We start from the raw sequence: 20,489 nt of genomic DNA, 5'->3' as shown, positions 1-20,489 counted from the left end.
AAGGGGGAAATGACTTGCGCAGGTTGACCCAATCAGGAACTGGAAGAGCCAGAACAAGAATCCGGGGCCTAGGTCTTCCTTCCTCCTTCCCGGGCCTTCCTGAGGCACCCATGCGCCCCCAGGGCATTCTTCCCTCTGTGCCTCTTCACCTCCTCAGCCTACTTCTCGGCAAAGATCTGAGTCAAGGCCTTCTTGGGTCCTCCCCTGTGTACCTGACTCTCTTCAGACCCAGACCTCTGTGTATGGCTTCTGGTGGCTTTGGTCAAGGAATAAGGAAGACTAGGGGCTGAGGGACAGCTCCCACCCCAACCTGCTCTTCTTATTTGACACCCAATCATGGCCTCGCCCTGGGGCTTCCGGGTCCTCGAAGCCCCCACCCTCATCTCTGTGCCTCCGTACAGGGCACACGCAGGGCCCATGTAGCTGATGGAGGAGCCACCCACCACCCACAGCCAGGGCACGCCTCCACATGCAAACATATGTTTGCAATGTGCACTGAACCGAGGTGTGCAATAGGGAACTCATAGAGAGGCACCTCAGGGCAGGGCTGGAAGGAGGGCTTGGAAGATCTCTGCCCTCCATCCAGACTGAAGACAGTGTTGATATTTCATTTGTTCATTCACTGAACACATGGTATTCGGCTAGTGCTGAGCAACCAGAAGAAGGCATGCAGGGGCCAGACCATAGCAGCTCCCTCCAGGAAGCACAAACGATGGTACTTCGGAGGCTGCCGGAAACCTCAGGAAAGGCTGGGAGAGGAAGTTACTAACTGCCTCTGGCAAAGGAGATGACATTTGAACTGGATCTTGAAAAATAAGTCAGGGAAGGGAGAGCATTCCAGGCGGCAGAGAAATGGCACGTTTTCGTTTTAAGAGAAGTTCTAAAAGGGGAGTAGAATGGGATGAGCGGAGGGGAGATAGAGCAATGCTACGAATGTGGTCTCGGGGTGACATTTCAAGGCTGGGGGACTCCTCTAGCTACACTCTACTTGCTTAGCCATGTGAGGCAGACAGGCCCCTGGCTGCAGTTACTGGAAACAGCTCAGAGCAAGTCGTTCCCCTCCCCCGCACTTCCAGCAGGTGTGACAGCCATTGTAGGTTTTATTAATAACATATAATTTGACTGGCCTCTTGCAGACAGAAGGACTGTGAGTCATGCTGTGGGCCTCTGGATGGGCCGCCCGTGCTGTAGAGCCATAGGTGCTGTAGAGCCATAGCATGGAGAACTGCCTTAGTCATCTCTGCCCTCCAGCACCTTGCACAGGCCCTGACACAGAAGGTGGTTGAGTTGAAGAAGATGATCTCTGAGTCCAGGAAGGTCGGCATTCAGGGAGAGTGGGCCCCTTTCAAAACATGCTTGGATGGGCAGAGTGCATTTATGCCCCACCTCCACAGGTTACGGGGACTGACGGGAGAAATCGCAGGTGGTTCACAGTGGAAGATACTGTGCAACAGCACAGTATCTTGAGAGCTTGCTCAAGACGTTTCTCCACCTCAGTTTCCTTCTATGTAAAAGGAGGAAATGATAATTCTCATCCTAGCAGCCTCATGGGGTTGCTGTAAGAATCAAAAGAGCTTTCTTCACAGATACTTAAGCCGCTCTACAAATGTTCTCTGTGCCTGAATGGCCCTTGCTGGCTCCGGAATGGCTGTTTGTCTCCTTTAGCTCTCAAGGGAACTTACAAATGTGTGAATTTATAAGTGTTTTACTCTTTCAGGAGTATTTGCATTTTAAAGGAGAAAGAGTAAAGATGAAGAATCTTAACAAAGACTGTCTAATGATGGGATTTTGTGCCCTCTGACTTTAAGGAGCCATCTACTGGCCTCATTCCAGGGAGAAGGTAGCGCTCAGAATGTCCCCTAAAGCTAACTAGAATTCCAGAAGCTAGGACTCGGACTTCCTCCCACTTCCCACTCCCACCCACAACCTCCACAAGGAACAAAGTTAGTCTATCTCCAGGCAAGCACCCAACCAGTCATAGATTGGACGCTCATCCAGCCTGGAGCACTTAGCTCTGCATGTGGCACAACTAGGGTGTTCCAGGCAGCTGGCAGATTGATGCCAGTCCCTTCCTTCAGTCCTCAAGCTTCAGAATCAGGAGGGAAGAGGGAGAGACAATGTGCTGCTTCTTGGGTCATCTTGCCACCAGCCCTCAAGTCCTTCTGGACAATTGTCTACTCCAAACCCCAGGCCACCAGACCCATCTGCAGACCTGGTGGCTGATAGCTGGGCCCTGGTAAGTGTGGCCCAGTGGGAAAGAAGAGAGGAAGAAAAGGGAAAGCTGTGGTGAGCCCAGTGAGGTCCTTGCCACTCTCGTCCTAGGACTTAGCCTCCAGGGTCTTTCCTGCTTCTCATTGCCCTTCATGACCACAAACCTCCCCCCCTCCATAGGCACAACTGGGGCTCAGTGAGTTCTGAAGAGAGAGTCATGCATCACTCAGGCAAGAACATACTCTTGCAGCAGACACAGGGCACCCATATGCAGCTTGCAGATTCACCATGAACAACATCTCTGGCCAACACCGAGAACGAGGAGTCTGGAGGCGGAAGACCTGGTTCCCAGGCCTGGTTCCACCTCTGTCAGCTGAAGGTTCTTGGGCAAGTTACTTAACCCAAGCCTCAGTTCTCTCATCTGCAAAATATGTTGTCATGAGGGATAATACAGGGTCAGCATTAGAGTCCCTTGAGGTAATGAACATGAAGTATCTGTAAGATGTAAAGCGTGATACCGATATTTCATGAGATACACATTCACTAGCCTGATGTATACCTAGGACTTACCGTCCCCTGCCACAGGCTCCCTAAAGCTCACAGATTTTTTTTTTTTTTTTTTTGGTGAGGGAGATTCGCCCTGAGCTAACATCTATTGCCAATCTTCCTCTTTTTGCTGAGGAAGATTGGCCCTGAGCCAACATCTCACAGACTTCTTGCCAAGCACTTTGAAGACCCCTCACAGCCCATGGTACCAGGTGCCAGACCCACATACATTTACACACTGCATACTGTATAAATATAGGTTTTATTAATAATGGGTGAAATCCCACAAATACAACTGGCATCTCTGCATCATGGGGGGAATCCAAGGCAGGGTGCGGGATGGTAGGGAGGTATGTGCCCAGGAACAAGGGAGAAAGAGCCTGGGGGGGTAGGGAACTCAGAAATAGTATGAGCTTGGACCCACCAGGAAAGCCAGACATGCTCTAGGTGTGTCTGTCACCCTGGTGCCCAGGGCATGCTGCTCTGATGCCCAAGGGCCACCCTGGTTGATGGGAAGGGGGTGGCGAGACACGGACAGGAGTTTGACTGAGCAGCAAGCAGCTGGGGATGGAGTGGGGAGTAAGAATGCCAGCTGGATGCACAAAAGAAGGTCCATGGGGTGGCAGTGGCCAAGGCCAACTTATGCCCGTGCTTGTGCTTGTGTTGGGTCCTGAACTCCATGGAGCTAGTGCTCTGTGCCACCCCTGGCTTGGGAGGGAGGGAAGACTGGGGGGTAGACACCTGCAGATCCTGGAGACACCCTGGGCTGCACCAGCCTCATCCTTAGAGTCAAAACGGGATCCCCAGAAGGAGGTTGGCACTGCCCTCCCTGCAGCACCCACCACCAGCATGCCACCATCACTCTTCCTCTGAGCCATAGGGGACGGTGAGTGTGTGTAGGGCTGAGATTGCCTCTTCCCATGTATGTGCCTGTAACTCTGGAGAGGGGAGGGAGCGTTGCAGGACCATGCCACAGGAGCAGAGAAAGGAGGCTTGGGTCTTCTCCCACTCATGCCCCAGAATAAAGTGCTTTCTCCAGTTCCAGTGGCAGGTGAGAGAGAAACACAGACATTATTGCAGAGGTGCCACCAGGCCCTGCCCCCACCAAGGGTGATGGGACAGGAGATGTGGCATCCCGTGGCCCCAGGCCTCTCCAATCCCCAGGATTGGGAGGGATGACCCAGACAGAAAACCCAGCTTCTGTCCCAGCACATTGTCCGAGTCAACGAGGGTCTGGGGGTGGGGAGAAGGTGAGGAGGAGGAAGAGACTTCCAGAGTCCTTCCCTGCTCCATTCCAGCATCCAAATGGGACTTCCATGGGATCCCACCAGGGCCCAGCCCTGGAACCCCAACCTTAGAACACCCCAGTTTACAAACACTTGTGTGGTGGGGACCCCCAGAGGGGCCACTTTGGTCGGTTGTAAGTAGGGGCCTGGAGAGCCTGGGGCTCCCAGGCAGACAACAGAGGAGGGTGCGGACGGCTGGAAGGAGGATGGCAGCCTCCTAGTGGTCTTTGCATGCAGATGTTGGAGAGAGTGGGGAGGAAGCTACAAACTGCATCGACTTGGGAAGACTCCTGGGCATGGCAGGGAGGGCTGGAACCCCTGCTCCCGGGGCCAAGGCTGGGAGCACAGTCCGCAGTTCACAGCCAGCCTGTGAAGGAGCCGAGAGAGGGGAGGGCAGCTGCGCCAGCAACCAGTGCCCGAGTCTACAAGGTTAAAACAGTCCCAGAGGGCTGGGGCTGGGGGCTTCCTGCTGCAGGGGCTGGGGCGCAGGCCAGGGCAAGGCTCTATCTCTCCGACTTAACCCGGTAACGGAGCACGAGGTATGCCAGTAGCCGCAGGGCCAGGAAGAAGATGCCCAAGACCAGGAAGTCCATGTAGAGCTTGGCATCCTCCACATCCAGTGCTCGCAGGATACTCTGTGGCTCCCGGAATGGGCAGTGTTCCTCCAAGCAGGTCAGGTCTCCTCGCTCCATGCCATAGATGGTCAGAATCACACCCTCAAAACCATACCTAGGCAAAGAGGGGCATCAGGGCAGGATACAGAGCATAGGGTCACTGCTCCCTGGGCAAATGCCAGAGCCCAGCTGTAACTCTCTCATCCCTGGGGGCATGGCCTCCTACAGGGAGGATTAGGAGCAGATGGTGAGGGAAGGAGCACTGACCTGACGTAGGAGAGGTAAGAGCTCCATTGCAGGTAAGTGGGGATGGTCTTGAAGCTGACAAAGAAACCAGAGAACAGGAGGACAGGGATGGCGGTAACTGGGCCCACAAAAGTGGCCACCTGGAGGGGAGAGAAGTGGATCAAGCTGTCACAGGAGTGACCTGACAGACATAGGACTGGGGAGCCCAGGGTTTTCCGCGGGGCCATCCCACTCTTTGTGCCAGCCCCTGCTTCCTCCCACCAGACCCCTCTCAGGGGTCCCCACCTGCCAGCCCTCCCACCTGTAGGGAGTTGGAAGCAGCTCCGATCAGCAGCCCCAAAGACTGTGCCACCAAGGCTGTGGCGGTAGCCAGGGCTGAGAAGAGCAGGAAGCGGCTGCTCTCAGCTGGCTGGCCTGTCATCCAGTACACGATGCTGCAGTACACCACCGGGCACACCACCTGGGGAGGGGCACAGGGCTGGGCAGCAGACTGTGAGCCAGGGGCATGGTGGCCAAGACTCTCCACTCCGCCCAGGCAGGACCTCTAGAACAGCTATTCCTAGAGTGTCCACGCCTAGTCTTGCCTCCACGCTCTGGTTCATGCTGTCCTCCTAAGTTGACACATGTCCCCTTCCTCCCTCGTTATATGAACCTCATTCATCTTCCAGTCTCACTTCTTCCATTAGGCCCATACTGACCAGTTCAGGCATGGTGACTTCTCTGTCCTCTGAGCTCCTAAATCCTTCTCATCTGGACCAGCTTATTCCTTATACAGTTAATTAACTAATCTACATATGAGAGTGTTTTGTCCCCCTCTGAGCTATCAACACCTGGAGGGCAGGGACCGAGCCCACTGTGTGCAGTCATGCAAGTTGTTCCCTGCACAAGGGCACCCAACCAAGAGGCGACCAGAGGCCAAGGCCCAGCAGTGCTCTTCTCACTAAGCCATGCCCCCTTGTACAGTGCCGCGTCCACCCTGAGGAAGGGGCACCTTTTTCTAATTTGCACAATGGTGCCCTATGGATTATTGGTGGCCCTCATGCTTGGAACGGGGAGGTGGTGGCAACAACAACAAAAAAAAACAGCTAACATTTATTTATGTGCCAAGTACTTTACATGTATTAACTCATTTAATTCTCCCAAACAACCCCAAGGTAGATAATATCATCATTCCACTTTATAGATGGGGACACTGAAGCAGAGGGAGATTGGGTGACTTGCCCAACGTCTTGCAGCTAACAAGCACAGTGAGGCTCCAGAGCTGACACTATCCGCTACTGCCTTGAATAAGATTTAGAGAGTCATTTGTAGGGTTATTATTTTCATTATTTCTGTTTGGTTTGTCGTCAGTTCCTAGATGTCAAACCAGTTCACTAGACCATAAGTTCCACAAAGTCAAGACGATGTCCATCTTGTTCACTGCTGTATTCCTAGTGCCTGGCTCAGAGCCTGGTGCACAGTAGGTACTTACTACCTATTTGCTAAGTGAGTGGAAGTAATGGAAAGGATGGCAGGGGACAAGGTTGAGGGAGGCAAGCAAGCAAGGATGGAAGGAGCAGGACAGGAGGGAGGCATTGGGCAGGTGGGAGGAAGAGACTCACCTGAAAGGGCACATCAGCCATGGTCTTGGCCAGGTAATATGCTTTGAGACTGTACCAGTAATTGAGATGCTCCCTCATGAAGACTGCCATCTCTAAGGGGACTGAGGACACAGGCAAATTAGGCACAGCTGGCTGACACCCCAGGTCCCAGAACCCATGCCCCACACCCCACGCCCAGGGCAGCTCAGCTCACAGGTGAGCACAGTTGGCATAAGGGCAGCAAACATGAGGAACAACATGGAGAAGAAGAGGCAGCCAGTGTTGTTGAAGACCTTGCTGGCATCGTCACCGATGTGTAGGTAGAGAAGACCAATGAGCACGCCGATCAGCACATGGGACATGAACCGTAGGTGGGTCAGGACCTGTGTGAGGGGGTCACCACGAGGAGAGGGGAGGGGTCAAAGGCCAGGGATGGGCAGGGCACACTGGGGTAGGAACTTGGAGCTGCCCTCACAGGCACATAAACCCACAGGTGCATTGGTGCGGCTGCTGGGGGAAGGACCCCATCCCCATCCCAGCTGCTGGGATCCTATGTCCCAAAAAGCCAGGCCTATGCCAGCCTCCTCTCCCCCAACTTGATGCCTCACCGTGTCCCTGAGGATGGACAAGAAGGTCCTCTTGAAGAGGATGCAGAACTGTGTGAGGGTGCTGGTGGCAAAGGTGTGGCTTTCTATGGGATCCACTTCCTGGGGAGAGGAAATTGGATCAAGTGAGCCTACCCCACCCATCCACTGTGCACCCAGTTCAGTGAGTGGGAAAACTCCTGAGCCCTTCCCCAGGGCAGGGGTCCTTCAGGTCTACTGAAGGAGAATTCTCCACCCTTGAGTTGTGTACCTAGAAGCTAGCCTTAGGGGAGCGAATCAGAGCAAGATTCAGAGAGAGACACAAGAAGGGGTAAAAACTTCAGAGGGAGGAGATGGAAAGGGAGTCAAGGACACCTGTGGGGACTACTAGGAGATCAGTCACTTCTCCTCTTTAATCTATAGAAAAGCATTTATCCTAAGGGTATAATACCTGTATGCCACCAGTTTCACAATAATATTATTGAACAATGATAATAATGACAACAACAGCAATAACTAACTCTTTCAGTTTTCAAGGGCTATAGTATCTCATTTAAGGAAGAGAGCTGGCACTGATCTGTACCAGCTACACTGCGAAGAGCCTTAAGTGATGATCTAATTAGTCCTGCCAATAACCCTGTGAGGAAGTCTCACCACCTCCAGGGTAGAGATCACAGTAAGCCACAATGGCCTCGAGCCCAGAGACAGCATCTGTCTTGCTTACCAATGGCACTGCCGGCACTGAGGACAACACACTACAGATGCTCGGTAAGAATTTCCTGAACAAATAAATGAACAAGAAAGCCGAAGCTCAAAGAGGTTACATAACATGCCCAAGGCCACACAGCTGTTAATAGTAGATCTAGTCCAAGTCCTGGGTTCTTCCTAGTACCCAGTGGTTGTGACGCCTCTGGGGGACAGCCTCTTCGGCAGGGCCATGGTCCTGTCTCCCCTCCCTCGCTTTCCACTCTCTGCCCTCTCCTCCCCTACTCACCGGAGGGCAAGGAGGGCAGGGGGCAGGGACCTCGTTCTTCTCGGGGCTGCTCTTCTTCTCAGCCATGGCACACAGCCCATTCTGCACAGCCCTGAACAGCATGGGGTTCAGGTCTCCATACTCTCCAGAGGCCACCTCAATGACTGGAGGGCACAAAGAGGAGTGGTCAGCTAAGATCTATCCTTGGTGCCCAAGGCAAGCCAGCCCCTTCTTGGGTGTGTGGGGAAGGCAGGTAACAGGGAGATCTCTGCCCCCAGGAGCCCTGAGTACGTGACCCAAGCCCCCAGGTTTGACCCATCACCATATCCCAGCCCCTACCAACAGGGCCCCACTCACTGAAGTCAGCTGGGTTGTGGTAGGTAGGGCAGTGCAAGCCGAGCCCCTTCAGATAGGGGATCAGGTTGGTGACCACACCCTTGAAGATGCATTGACCCTGGCTCAGGATGTAGAGCTGAGGAAAGAGAAGGGTGAGGAAAACAGGACCAGTGGACCAGGCAGGTCCCACCAGGACCTCTCCTGACCCCCTTCCCTGTCCCCATTACAGGCCAGTCATCATTGAGGTCCAGAGACACTCACCTTGTCAAACATCTCAAAGAGCTTGGCACTGGGCTGGTGGATGGTGCAGATGATGGTACGGCCCCCCTGGGCCAGGGACTTCATGAGAGACACCACTTGGAAACAGGAGGCACTGTCCAGACCACTGTCCAGAGAGAGGCCACCATGGGGGTGGGGTGAGGTAGGTGGAACAGCTGCTATGAAGGGGATGGAGCTGGCAGGAAGGGGGTCACTCTGGCCACCCCTACCTCCTGTCCACACTGTATGATTCAGGACTTGGAGGTACTAAGAAGCCCAGAGCACCATTCGGTCTAACAAGCATATATTGAGCACCTGTTGAATGCCTGGGATTACAATGATGAATAAGTAAGACATAGACTCTGGTCTGGAGGGAGAGAAAAATAGGCACACAGATCATTTGAGATAATGTGGAACATGCTATAGAAACATGGGGTGAAAAAGAGGGGGAGGATTCAGCTCTGAAGTACAAGGTTGTTGAAGGGTAATCAGAGAAGATTCCTAAGTGAGTCTGGAAGAAGAAAGAGCTAAGCCAGGTGAAGGTGGAAAGGCAGGTGTGGTGGTGAAGGGCATTCCAGGCAGAAGACACAGCATGTGCAAAGCTTAGAGGCATGAAACACATGGCTTGACTAAGGAATTATAAGCAATTCACTATTATCAGAGCGTAAAATACAAGACAGCATGAAGCAAGATGTGAGGCTGGAGAAGTAGGTTCCGACCAGGATCTTGTGAGTCCTCTGACTTTACTCTGAGGGCATATGGGAATCATTGCATGTTTTTAAGCAGGGGAGCAAGTATTGCCAGACTTGTCTTTCAGAAAGTTCACTTGGGCTGCAATTTGGAGGAAGGATTGGCTGGGAGAGACTGGAGACAAGGAGAGAGGAGTCTGTTGCAGAAATGCAGGCAAGAGTTGATGATGTCCTGAATTTAGGCCCTGGCACCAGGGATGAGGGTGGGGCGAATCTGAGAGATCAAAAAAGGAGATAGAATCAGCAGGACTTGGTGACTGATTGGCTGTGGGGGAGGAGGAGAGGGAGGCATCCATCACAGAGGAGGACATGGGGATTTCTGCCTGGGTGAAGGATGGGGCTGCTACACTAACAGGATTGGCAGGGATAGAGACGAGGAGTGAGCCCATATCTTGACCCCCGGAGGCTGCAAACACAGGCTCTGGTCTCCAGCAGTGGAGCAGATTCAGCCTCCAGCCCTGGCTCAGGTCTGAGCAGAGGGGGCATCCTGGTGGGAAAGGAGGGGAAGAACTACCTGGTGGGCTCATCAAAGAACATGACAGGCGGGTTGTTGACCAGCTCCAGGGCGATAGCCAGGCGCTTCCTCTGCCCCCCGGAGAGCAGGGCTGTCCTCGTGTGGGAGCAGGACATCAGGCCCAGTGCCGTCAGGATCTCTGTCACCTGGCCCAGACCCACCCCCCCACCCCACGTCAGCTCCAGAGTCTCTGCTTCCCCCCAGGCACCGCCCCAATTTAAATAAGCATCTCCCTTAAGTCCATTGTCCTAGCCTTGGCCGCCACTCTCCCACGCCCCAACTCAGGGCCCCAGAACTCAGTAGCACCAAAAAGGGCAGCTGTCCTGTCCTGTCCCCTCCCCTTCCCCTTCCCCACTCACCAGCTCCTTCTTCACCTCTTGCTTCTCACTCAGCTTCAGGTTAGCAGAGACCTGAGGCCCAGAGAGTAGGTGGGTCAGATATGTGCGGGAGGGGGGCACTGCCTTGACCCCTTAGCCTATGAGAAAGATGGGGACAGCAGACGGAAGGGGGGAGGCTGGGAGGAGGAGATGGCCATCCAGCCCTCACCATCATGGCTTCCAGCACCGTGAGGTGTGGCAGCAGCATGTCATCCTGCATAATATAACAGGACATCTTGCGGAAGGTCCTCAGTTCCCGTGGCCTCCCATTGACCAGGATCTGCCCCTTCATTCCAGACTCCCTGCAGGAACATAGGTTGGGGATGGGGGTCAAGGCCACTTAAGAACACTTTCTATGCTCCCCAGAGGATCTTTCTTCCTGGGTCCTGTCCCATTCCACCCCAGCCTTGTCCTCACCTGTATCCTGCCAAGATGTTCATGAATGTGGACTTGCCAGCCCCTGAGGGGCCCATGATGCCAATCAGCTCCCGGCGGCAGAATTTACCCGACAGGCACTTGAGGAGGGTCTTATACCCTGCAGTGAGGGAGGGAGGAGCTTTTGATCAGGGCTACAGTGAACAGAGGCACCCCGAACTCTTAGGAGCAGCCACGGCTCCTAGGGTCCCCCTTGAAATGACCACTACTAATGTTAAAGTACCAGAGGTGATAATAATACTCTCCTGAAGGCCACAGGAAACCCGCCCCCCCCATCTCATGGATGGGCATGGAGAGAGGGTCAAGGTTATAGAACACCCTGTTCCTCTTCTATAAACCCAGCAGCTGCCCGCTCACCCCCTCCAGGAAGGCTTTCCCAACCATCAGCCTGAGCGGGCCCTCTGTCCCCTGCGTTCCCACAGCACTTCTCATATGCCAGCATGATTGTTACTTGATGTGTCCCTCATCCCCCTCCCTGAGCCTCTTAGTCAGTGAGCTCCTTGGGGGCAGGGTCTGTGTCTTACTCATCTTTGTAACCTCAGCAGACTGTCTGGCATGTGCTAGGTGCTCAATCAGTGTTTGTGCTGAGTGTGTGTTTTCAGAGCTTTGGCCTCATTCTGAAAAAGCCTTCTTTACTGTGCTCTTTCTGCCCACCAGGCTTGTCTCTGCAGCCCCTAACATGGCCCAGTCAAATCTCACCTTTCATTCCCTCATTGGGAGGCGGCATATGCATTAAGAGCACCGGTTTGGAGTCAGGTGGATCTAGGTTCAAATTCTGGCTCCACACTTACCAGCTGTGTGACCTCGGGCAAGTTGCTTAACCTCTCTGAGCTCCAGGTCCCTCATCTGTAAAATGAGGATGATAGTACCTATCTCATAGGGTTGTTATAAAGATTCAATGAGATAAAATATGTAAAGCATATGACACAGTGTTTGGCACATAGAATGCACTTTAAAAAGTGATGTTTTATTATTAATCCCATTTGACAAATGCTTATTGATATCTACTACATTCCAAGCTCTGTACCAGACACTGGACAAAAAAAATGAGGAAGACACAGTTCCTGTTCTCAAGAAGGTCACAGACTAGGTAAAAAAGATGGAAAACGTCTATGGATCTGAAGATAAAATAAGGACTATAACAGAAGTACAAGTAATGTGCAACAAGAATACGGAAAATGGAACTGATGAGGGTGGAGGGGCAAGGGGAAAATCAGGAATGGCTTCATGGAAGAGGTGCCATTTGAGCTAAGTCTTGAAGGATGAGCAGCATTCCAAAGTGGAAGAAGAAGGCAGAGGCTCTGCAGACTTTGGGAGGAAAAGCTCTGCCATACAAGACCGTATATGTAATACAATCCAGGGAGTAGAGGGCAGCGACTACAGGAGTCACCTGGTGAAACGGAGGGGTGGAGCGGAGGATGGAAGCCAGTGAGGCAGGCCTTCCTGCTATGCTTGCAGACCTGCCTCAGTGAGGTAGGAACACCAATCCCCACTAGGCACGTTGCTCACTATGACCCTCCTCCAACCCCCACAGAGCCCAGTTTCCTCTCCACTCTCCCTCCTTCGCAGAGACAGTGAAGGAATGCGATCTTTCACCCTCCCTCCACAGCATCCAGCGGTCACTGCAGACACATCTGGTCAGAAGGGGCATCAGCTGCTGCCCACTGTAGTGTCCTGATCACTCCAACTGCCTGGATGGTGCTTTACAGTTTACAAAGCTCATGACCTCAGTTGCTGCTATAGCAACATGGATGAGGCAACTAGGGCCCAGGGACATCCAGTGAGTCACCCAAGGTCACACAGCAAGTTCTTTACTGGGAGAGGGGAAGTCATGGGTTCCAACCCTCTGCCTCAGCCCTCATCACCATCCATCAGAAAGACGTGTGGTTGTACACTCCAGCATATGCCTTTCAGAGCCACTCACAGGGAGTGATAATTTTGCAGAGGAAGAAACTGGTAATGATGAACCTTCCCCTCATTTAATCACAGCCAAGCACTAGATCGAACACTGACGCCTAATACAAATATCATCTTACACTGGCCTTTTGCAAAGCATGTTCACAGATAACATTTCACCTGAGCTTCACGACAAGCCTGTGCAATGGATATTCTTATCACCCCTGTTCACAGATGAGGAAAGTGAGGCCAAGAGAGGCTAAGCAGTCTGCCCAAGGCCACACACCTTACAAGTGGCTAGGAACCCACATCTTTGGGCTTCCTCCTTAGCGTGGAAGGGGCCTGCCAGGCCTCCGGGATGGAGACACACTAGAGTTGTAGTTCTGCCTCAATCAGTAACTCTCTTTGCAATTTTGTCAAGTCACTTAATCTTTAGGGCTTCCATTTCCTCGTTTATAAAATAATGATAGTAATATCACCTCTCAGGGACATAATAGGGCTATTGTAAATATTAAGTGAGATTAATAATAATTAATAGGAACATGTTTTGAAAAACAAGAAACATCATATATAATTAGGGGAGACTGGTGACAACTCCATACCTGGGAAAGGCACAAGTCTCCCTCACTCCTCTCCACACCCAGGGCTCTTTATCCTCCCTGACTACCCCTGCTTGCTTTCTGTCCTCCAGAGAAGGCGAGAGAGATTCAAGTGAAAAGAGAAGCCAGAGAGAGGAGGACAGAGGGCAGAGAAACGGGCAAGTGATAGAAGAGGCAGCAAAATGGACAGTAGAGCAGAACGGGGCTGGCGAGGTCAGAAGGAAGGACCTGGTCAGGGGTGCCAATTTGTGGCTGGTGGGTTGAAGCAACCAAAGAGCTGGCCCATCTAGCCACTTTTCCTTTTTGTCTTCATTTCTCCTTAAAACTGTGAGGAAATGAGAGGGCTAAGGAAATAACAGCTGCCTCCTCATTTTGCCCAGAGCTGGTCTCAGGGCCGAGAGGCTGCTTAGGATAGGGCACCGGGCAGGGAGCCAAGATGCCTCAGTTTCCATTGGCTCAGGCTCTGTGACCTTTTGGTCCCTCATGGGAGTGAGGGTGGGGAATGCAGAGACAGCTCATGCTCAGCCCAGCTCTGATGCACCCCAGACTTCTTTCTTAAAGCTCAGAGAACAATGTCCCAGCTCCACCCCTCACCCACACCCAGGCTCTGGGGAAAAAAAAACCCGCTTCTCTATTCCCAGCTCAAGCTGCCCAGGGCAGGAGATGCAGGGTATGGTCAGGATTCAAAGGAAGTCAGAGCTCCAGACCTGTCCTGATGGGGAAAAGAGGAGGAGATGGGAATGCTGTACCAGGAAGTTAAGAGAGAAAAAAGAACAATGCACGGAGAGCTGGAAATCCTGGGTGCTGGTCCCAGCTCTGCAACCTAGTAGCTGTGTGACATTGGTCAAGTTACTCAACCTCCCTGGGCCTCAGTTTCCTTATTAGTAACACGGGATGTCATCTATCCAGGCAAACCTTCACCCTCCCTGCTTAGGAGGACTTTGGCAAGGATGAAGTAGGGTGACAGGAATGAGAACGTCTTTTAAAATTAGCAGTGTTCTATAGGTTGGAGGATATTGCTAACCACTGAGGAGAATCCCTGCCACACAGCCCCCCACTTTCTCAAACCAGCCCTCAAAGGCAGGAATTCTACCTAAAAATAAAGACGGAAAACTCCTCAAGGACCCCTCAAGGACCAGAGGTCATAGTGTCAACTTAGAAGAGGGAAGCTTCAATAACCAAGCCAACCTAGTGTCCCACAGTGCTCACAGGTGTGGAGGGAGCACAGACCCTGGCACCTCATCTGTGTGCATGGTGAGGGAGGGGGTGAGATTTTAGTGTTCCCACAGGGCCCATCCGTGCAGGACGTGCAGAACTGGGGACACCCAAGCCTCATGCTCCCCGAAGAGGCAACTTCTCGGGGGCCCACACTCCCACCAGGCTGCTCCCTACCCCGTTTGCGCCAGCAGGGCCCCTCCCGCACGGAATAGGACAGCTCCACGAACTCGATGTCCACAGCTGAGCGCTTGGGGAGGTGGGAGAAGCGCTGGGCTTCGGTTATGTGGTTCTCCACCTTCTTCAGGTGCGTGGTCAGCACCGGGGGCTCCGCCCCGTCCTCCAGCGCCACAGCCATGGCCACAGCCCCGGGTCCTAGCCCACAGCCCACGGCCTCCAGCGCCTTCTCCGCCATCACGCGGCCGGCCTGCAGAGAGATGGCCTGCTCAGTTCGGGGCAGACCCCGAGCCCCGGCTCGAAGCTCCCTTGCTTTCTAATGCTGCCCCCGCCCCCACTCCCTGCCTCCTTCTCAGGGCAGATCCCCTACTGGGAGCACCCTACTTCCCACTGCCCGAGCATCTGCCTTTCCCCGCCCCCAACTCCCGGCGCAGCAACACTCAGTCCCAACCTCTCCTCGGTCCCAGGAAGCCCCGGCCCCAGCCGGGCCCCTCGAAGCCCTCTGCGGCAGCCTCCTCCCCGCGGCAGCTCTAATCTCCTTACCGCGCAGGCCAGCAGCCCCTGGGGACTGGATGATTGGGGGGACCGGGAGGAAGGAAGGGGCAGCTGGCGGAGGCTGTCCGCTAGGAGGTCAGGGTAGCAGGGTGAGCACAGGGTGGACAGGGAGAAGGCGAAGGAAGAGGAGGCTCTGGGCCTCCCGCTACGTCCGCCTCCCCATCCTTGGGCGCGATACCCCGGGCGGCCCCTCCCGCCGGCGCCCCTGGGCCCGCGCGCCCTAGGCTCTCCCCAAAGACAGGTGCACCGCCCGGACTCAAGACCCCCACGGCCACCTAAGCGCCCCATAGCGGGTTCACCCTCCTCCCATCTCCCGCATGCCTAGTCACCTTGACGCGCCCCCGGGCCGGTGCGGGGCCAAGATGCTTAGCGCTGCCACGAGCCGGGGATGGAGACTCCGGGCCCTCCTTACCTGCCTCCGGCTGCAGCTCCCGCGTCCCGGCTCCCGGTCCCGGCAGCCAGGGCTGGGGCGGGACCGGGGCGGAGCGGGCAGCAGGGGAGGGCCCCCGGCCTCAGTTCGGAGGAGACGACAAGGTTGGGGAGGGGCGATTGGGGCGCGCCCCGGCTTGGCTGCGCACAGCCGGTTCCCTGAGCCTGGTCCTCAGCGCCGTGTCCTCCTGAGCCCGCCGGGCGACTGCGCTCTCCTCCCAGCTACTGCTCGCCGGTCCTGCTGTTCTTAAAGGGCTCGCGCCGCCCCGTAGCTCGCGGGGAACAAGGGTGGCAAAGAGGAGAGCAGCGCCGGCGACGCGGGGGCCTGAGCGGGCGCAGTTGGGGACCAAGGACTGGGGGTTGGCAGGGAAGGGCCGACTTGGAGGCGATGAGGAAAGGAGAACTGAAGTCACTCAGCGGGGACAGGTCCCTGGATTACAGACTAGACAATGGTGTGAGTGTCTGGGGGGAGGGGATTGGGGCGCAGATTCCACCACTCTGGAGGGATTGTGAAGCTGTCAGCCTGTCTGCACCACCCCCCCACACGCCCACCCCCTGCCTTCAGTTTCCCTCCAGTTCTGGCCCTTGAGCTCAGGCTTCCCCCAGGGAATCCCCAAACTAGATAAAAAGGCTTTGAAAGCCAGAGTCTGGGACATCCTCTTCCCCCTCCCCAGCATTCTCCCCACACTTTCCCTCCCTAAGGGGGAGGAGACTAGTTAAGAAGGGACAGAGGGTGGCTGCTTTGGGGGAGCTCGCAGGCAGCTCCAAGGTTAAAGTGGTACCCAGAGCTTAGCCTGATCCGACTGTAGAAACCTTTATTCTCCCAGCCAAATTCCAGCCTTTAAGACAGGCACATGCCTAATGCTGGAGACACATGTGTGCCAGGGCATGCACAGGGCTCAGACACGGCCTTGGGCATCTTCTCCCTCACCCCACAAGCCTTCAAACGTGGGTTCCCAGAGTACTCTTGGGCTTTCCCCTGCTCTGCCCCTTTCTCAGGTAATTTCTCTTGGCCCCTGCCTGCCCTAGCCCCAGTCTTCAAGGGGTAAGTAGGTTAACCAGCTGAGACACGTGACCTGAGCTTTTAAGTTCCCACCTGTCACACAGCAGAGACAGATGGGAGGGGAGGCTGCTGGTGCTGCTGCTGCCACCGCCGGGGCTTCTCTCTACTGCAGCAGCTGAGAGGTTACTAGCGGTCAAACCTCTCCCCTGCTCGTCCCGCACCCCTCCAGCCTCTCTACAGCCCAGAGGCTGGCGGCCCCTGCTGGACATCTTCAGGCCTCACCCTGTAACTGTGAAGTTTATGTGGGTTTTGGACCCAGCCCTCCCTTCTTTCCGCCATCCCATGCCCCACATCACCACCATTCCTCAGGACGTTTCCATTCTCCAGATGGGGCCTACATTCTCCAAGTTAACTTCCAGTGCACTGCTTATAGACTTCCCATCCCCAACAGTTGCATTTATTGGGCAACTACTATGGACCAGGCATTATCTCATTCTATCCTCACAGTATCCCTATGAGGCAGGTATTACAAGCCTTCTTTAAACACAAAGAAACTGAGGCATAGGGAGGTTAAGCAATGTGCCAGAGAGGACACATTCAGTCAGTACCAGAGTAGGATTTGAACCCTAAAGTCCTTGCTTTTATCTGTTCTGCTACAGGGACTGTCAGAACCCTATTCCCAATGGACTGTCTCCCTCTATTTTCTAAACGGGATCTTCATTCTCCCAAGATAACCTCCATATCTTAATGACATCCCCCTCCATTCGCTGGCATACAACCGTCCAATTCTCAGGAAAATTTCCTCCCCTTTCTTAGGAACACCCTGTCCCCCATTCCTCAGGATAGGCTTCCCCATCTTCAGAGACCAACATTTCCAAGTCTTTTATCAGCTTTCCACACTGGGATTCATACCCCATGTCCCAGAGCAGAGGTCTTCAGGCTTGGCTGAGAGCATCACTTGGGGGACTTTCAAAAGGTGTCTAGGGAGCACTCCAAATCAGTTATTTCTGACCTCTAAGGTGGGACCCAGGCATTAGGATTCTTAAAAGCTCCCCAGCTGGTCTCACTAGCTAGGCAATGTTGAGCCACTGCCCTGGATGAACCTTCCATTCCCTGGGTTAGAACATCTGCTATGCACCCACTAAAGGCCTCTCTCTTCCCTGGGACAGCCCTCCTCATTCTCTAGGACATCCCCTATTCATTTTGTGAACACATCTTCTTCCATGTCCTGAACTTGGAGTGAGAGATTTGCATTCTAACCTTGGCACTATTTCTTACTAGTTCTGTACTCTTAAGCGAATTTCTCCACCTTTCTGAGCCTCATCCATGTAATGGAGCTGATAAAAATCCTGCATATCTGCCTCCAAAGGTTCTTATGAGGTTCAAGTGTCCAAGTGCTTAGTAATAGATGATGATTTTTTATCTCAAGAATAGAGCATACATTCTTACTCTCCAGGTCAGATTTACCATGGTTCAGGGGCACTTCATTTCCCCCGGAAGACTCTCCCATTTGTTAGCCGAGGGGAAACCACATCTATTGAATTCATACTATGTGCTAAGCACCCAGCATAGAGATATGATCTCTGAGGAAAGAGCTAGGTCTGTCTCTTTCTCCCGAATTCCCAGAACTTGTACACAGAAAACATAGTTAATAGATATCAGTCGACTGAACGGTCTAACCAGTCCTCACGACAACTTTATGAGGTCAGTATTATCCTCCCGTGTTTCAAATAAGGAAACTGAAGCTCAGAGATGTTAGGTACAAGAATGAGATGTGATGGATCTAGTGTGATGCTAGTGTCACGGATCCAGGGACCAAATCCAAGACTTAGTGATTCTAAACCATGACTTTATCTACTACGTCAAACTTTCGCTTTCCCTCATATTGTCACCTTCCTATTTTATAAAGCAGATCTGTCTCCACTCCCCTGAACAGACCTCTTCTCATTCTAGATAGAAAACCTTTCCAACCTTCTAGGGGTCCACTAGGACAGATCCTCCCCATTCTGGGAGATACTCTCCCCTCCCACCACATATCCCCCAGGAGAGGCCTTTGATTCCCTGGAACACAAACCTGTAACTCCTGGAGGAGACCTCGTAACTTGAGAGCAGTGGTTCTCAAACTTTAGCACACATCAGAATCATCTGGAGGGCTTGCTAAAACACAGATTGCCAGCTCTACTCACAGTTTCTGATGCCGTATCTGGGGTGGGGCCAGAGAATTTGCATCTTTAAAGTTCCCATGTGATGCTAATGCTGCTAGTCTGGGGACCACACTTTGAGAACCATTGCTCAAGAGACCCTTCATTCCTCAGTCTAGACCACATCATCTCCAGAACAAGCCCCCTATCTCCTACCGTGGACTTTCTCTCAATGCCCAGAAGGACCCTCCCGCTTTTCCCCAAATAGACCTCATCCATTCCCTGAGATTGATCCTCTCCTTTCTCTAGGATCCTCCTCAATTCCCACCCCGGACCGCCCCCCCCCCCCCCAGCCCGGCCCAGGGCTGAGCCTCCATCCAGGACAGGTTCCTTAGACCCAGGCAGGTAAGGGTTGATGATAATTGGCTTAACAGAAGCAAGGCAGAAGCAGAAAATTCCCATCTCAGCTTAGTGCCCAGAGCTAATCTAGCAGACAGGCTGCTCTGGGCAGGGATTTGCAGGAGCAGTTGGTAAGGAGCTTTATGGACCTGTGGGAAAAGGAGGGTAGGAGCGTCCTGGGAAGGAGCTGGATTGAGGACATTGGAACTGAGACCCCGTTCCGCTTCCACCACTCGAGGTCCCTCATCCACAGTGCCTCGCTTGCCCACTGTGACAGTCTCTCATCTTTGAACAGAATGATTTTAAAGTGTATTTGTCAATAGAAGGACCCTCTGCTGGCCACTTGGGGACATGCAGCCCAGGACTGAGAAAGAAGGGTGGATAAAGTGGGAGGCCGACAGAGCCCTCCTCTGAGGCAGGCCGTGAAGATGGGCAGAGGCAACAGAGTTGGGGTGGTGGAGGGGTACTTACTAGGCAGAGTCCCTGCTGTTTCTTTAAAAAAAAATCTTTATTGTTTTAAAATTATAAGAATATAACATATATAAAAAAATCAAACAATATCAAAGTGTATTTTTTAAAGTGTAATATTTATCTCTCCATCTCTCTCCTGCTCTGTAGTGCCATTTCCTTTGGATAAGAAAAAAACGACGGGTTCTCCAAAGCTGCAGAATTCCCAGGTTCTCTGCCCAAGAGTCTCTGTCTCTTTTTTCTTGAGAACCCACACACTTCCCTCCTCCCAGTCTCAGCTTGCCGTGTTCCTTCTCCTAGAACTTGAACTCCCACCACACGCCTTGCCTGCATCCTTTGCATGGAACCAGCCTCAGACCCAGTATCTGCACAGTTTTCTCTGGGGCCTGTTCCCCTCCTAATACAGGGCCCACTCCACTGGAGGGTGAGGCAGAAAGGTCACTGCTGGTAGGCGTTCAAAATGCCTTATTTCCCTTGGTCTCTTCTATTCCAAAGGCCTCTGTCTCCACTCACAGCCTACTTCCCTGTGGACAAACTCTGGACTCTGAATAGCTCCATTTAAAAATGTCCCCTTTCTGACCACAACCTTTCCCTCCTGCCCTCTAATCTTCAGAAGCCTCACTGGAACCTCCAGGGCTTTGATTCTAACTACTACCTTCCAGTTTCCCAAGGCCTCCCGGTCCAGCCTGGACCTCATGATCCTTCTCTGGCTGCTCTAATTACTCTGCTCCTTGGCTCCAGGCAATCTATGTCCTGACTGTCAGGCTCTGGCTGTGAAGATAGGACTGTCTTCTGCTTTTGCTCCAGGGTTGCTAGTGTCTGCTACAAAAGAGTGTCTGGTTGTGTTGAAGTTGCCACTGCCTGATCTTGGTCTTCAACCTCAGCTGGGTCATCAGGT

General features: G+C 53.3%; 1 protein-coding gene across 2 annotated transcripts; it reads right to left on the bottom strand.

Moving 5' to 3' along the window:
- Positions 1-4,463: 4,463 nt before the first annotated feature.
- ABCG4 (ATP binding cassette subfamily G member 4) lies at positions 4,464-14,834 on the bottom strand. 2 transcript variants are annotated; one of them, XM_014785056.2, is made up of 14 exons: positions 14,597-14,834; positions 10,692-10,809; positions 10,444-10,576; positions 10,257-10,307; positions 9,898-10,043; positions 8,638-8,761; positions 8,398-8,512; positions 8,062-8,204; positions 7,092-7,190; positions 6,698-6,866; positions 6,505-6,605; positions 5,205-5,363; positions 4,925-5,043; positions 4,464-4,772 (listed from the first exon to the last, which is right to left on the bottom strand). In XM_014785056.2, the coding sequence occupies exons 1-14, from the start codon at positions 14,832-14,834 to the stop codon at positions 4,547-4,549; spliced, it is 1,941 nt and encodes a 646-aa protein (XP_014640542.1). In that variant the 3' UTR covers positions 4,464-4,546. The 2 variants fall into 2 exon arrangements, with proteins under 2 accessions (XP_014640542.1, XP_087289936.1); XM_087433810.1 differs by lacking the exon at positions 14,597-14,834 and adding an exon at positions 11,501-11,935.
- Positions 14,835-20,489: the final 5,655 nt, after the last annotated feature.

The sequence above is a fragment of the Ceratotherium simum genome, chromosome 7 (genome assembly GCF_057802395.1).
Source record: "Ceratotherium simum simum isolate JZ-2026a chromosome 7, ASM5780239v1, whole genome shotgun sequence".
In the NCBI taxonomy this organism is placed as follows: Eukaryota; Metazoa; Chordata; class Mammalia; order Perissodactyla; family Rhinocerotidae; genus Ceratotherium; species Ceratotherium simum.
Note: the sequence above shows the minus strand (reverse complement) of the source record. Positions and strands in the feature narration are given on the sequence as shown.

What these genes read in the sequence shown, in the direction of transcription:
- ABCG4 (XM_014785056.2), bottom strand. Translation starts at nt 14,834, where the DNA reads ATGGCGGAGAAGGCGCTGGAGGCCGTGGGCTGTGGGCTAGGACCCGGG. An exon ending in AAGAGGTGAAGAAGGAGCTG is followed by an intron (nt 10,044 to 10,256) that starts GTGAGTGGGGAA and finishes GGTCTGGGCCAG; the next exon opens with GTGACAGAGATCCTGACGGC. An exon ending in TGGCTGATGTGCCCTTTCAG is followed by an intron (nt 5,364 to 6,504) that starts GTGAGTCTCTTC and finishes GCCCCTCCCCAG; the next exon opens with GTGGTGTGCCCGGTGGTGTA.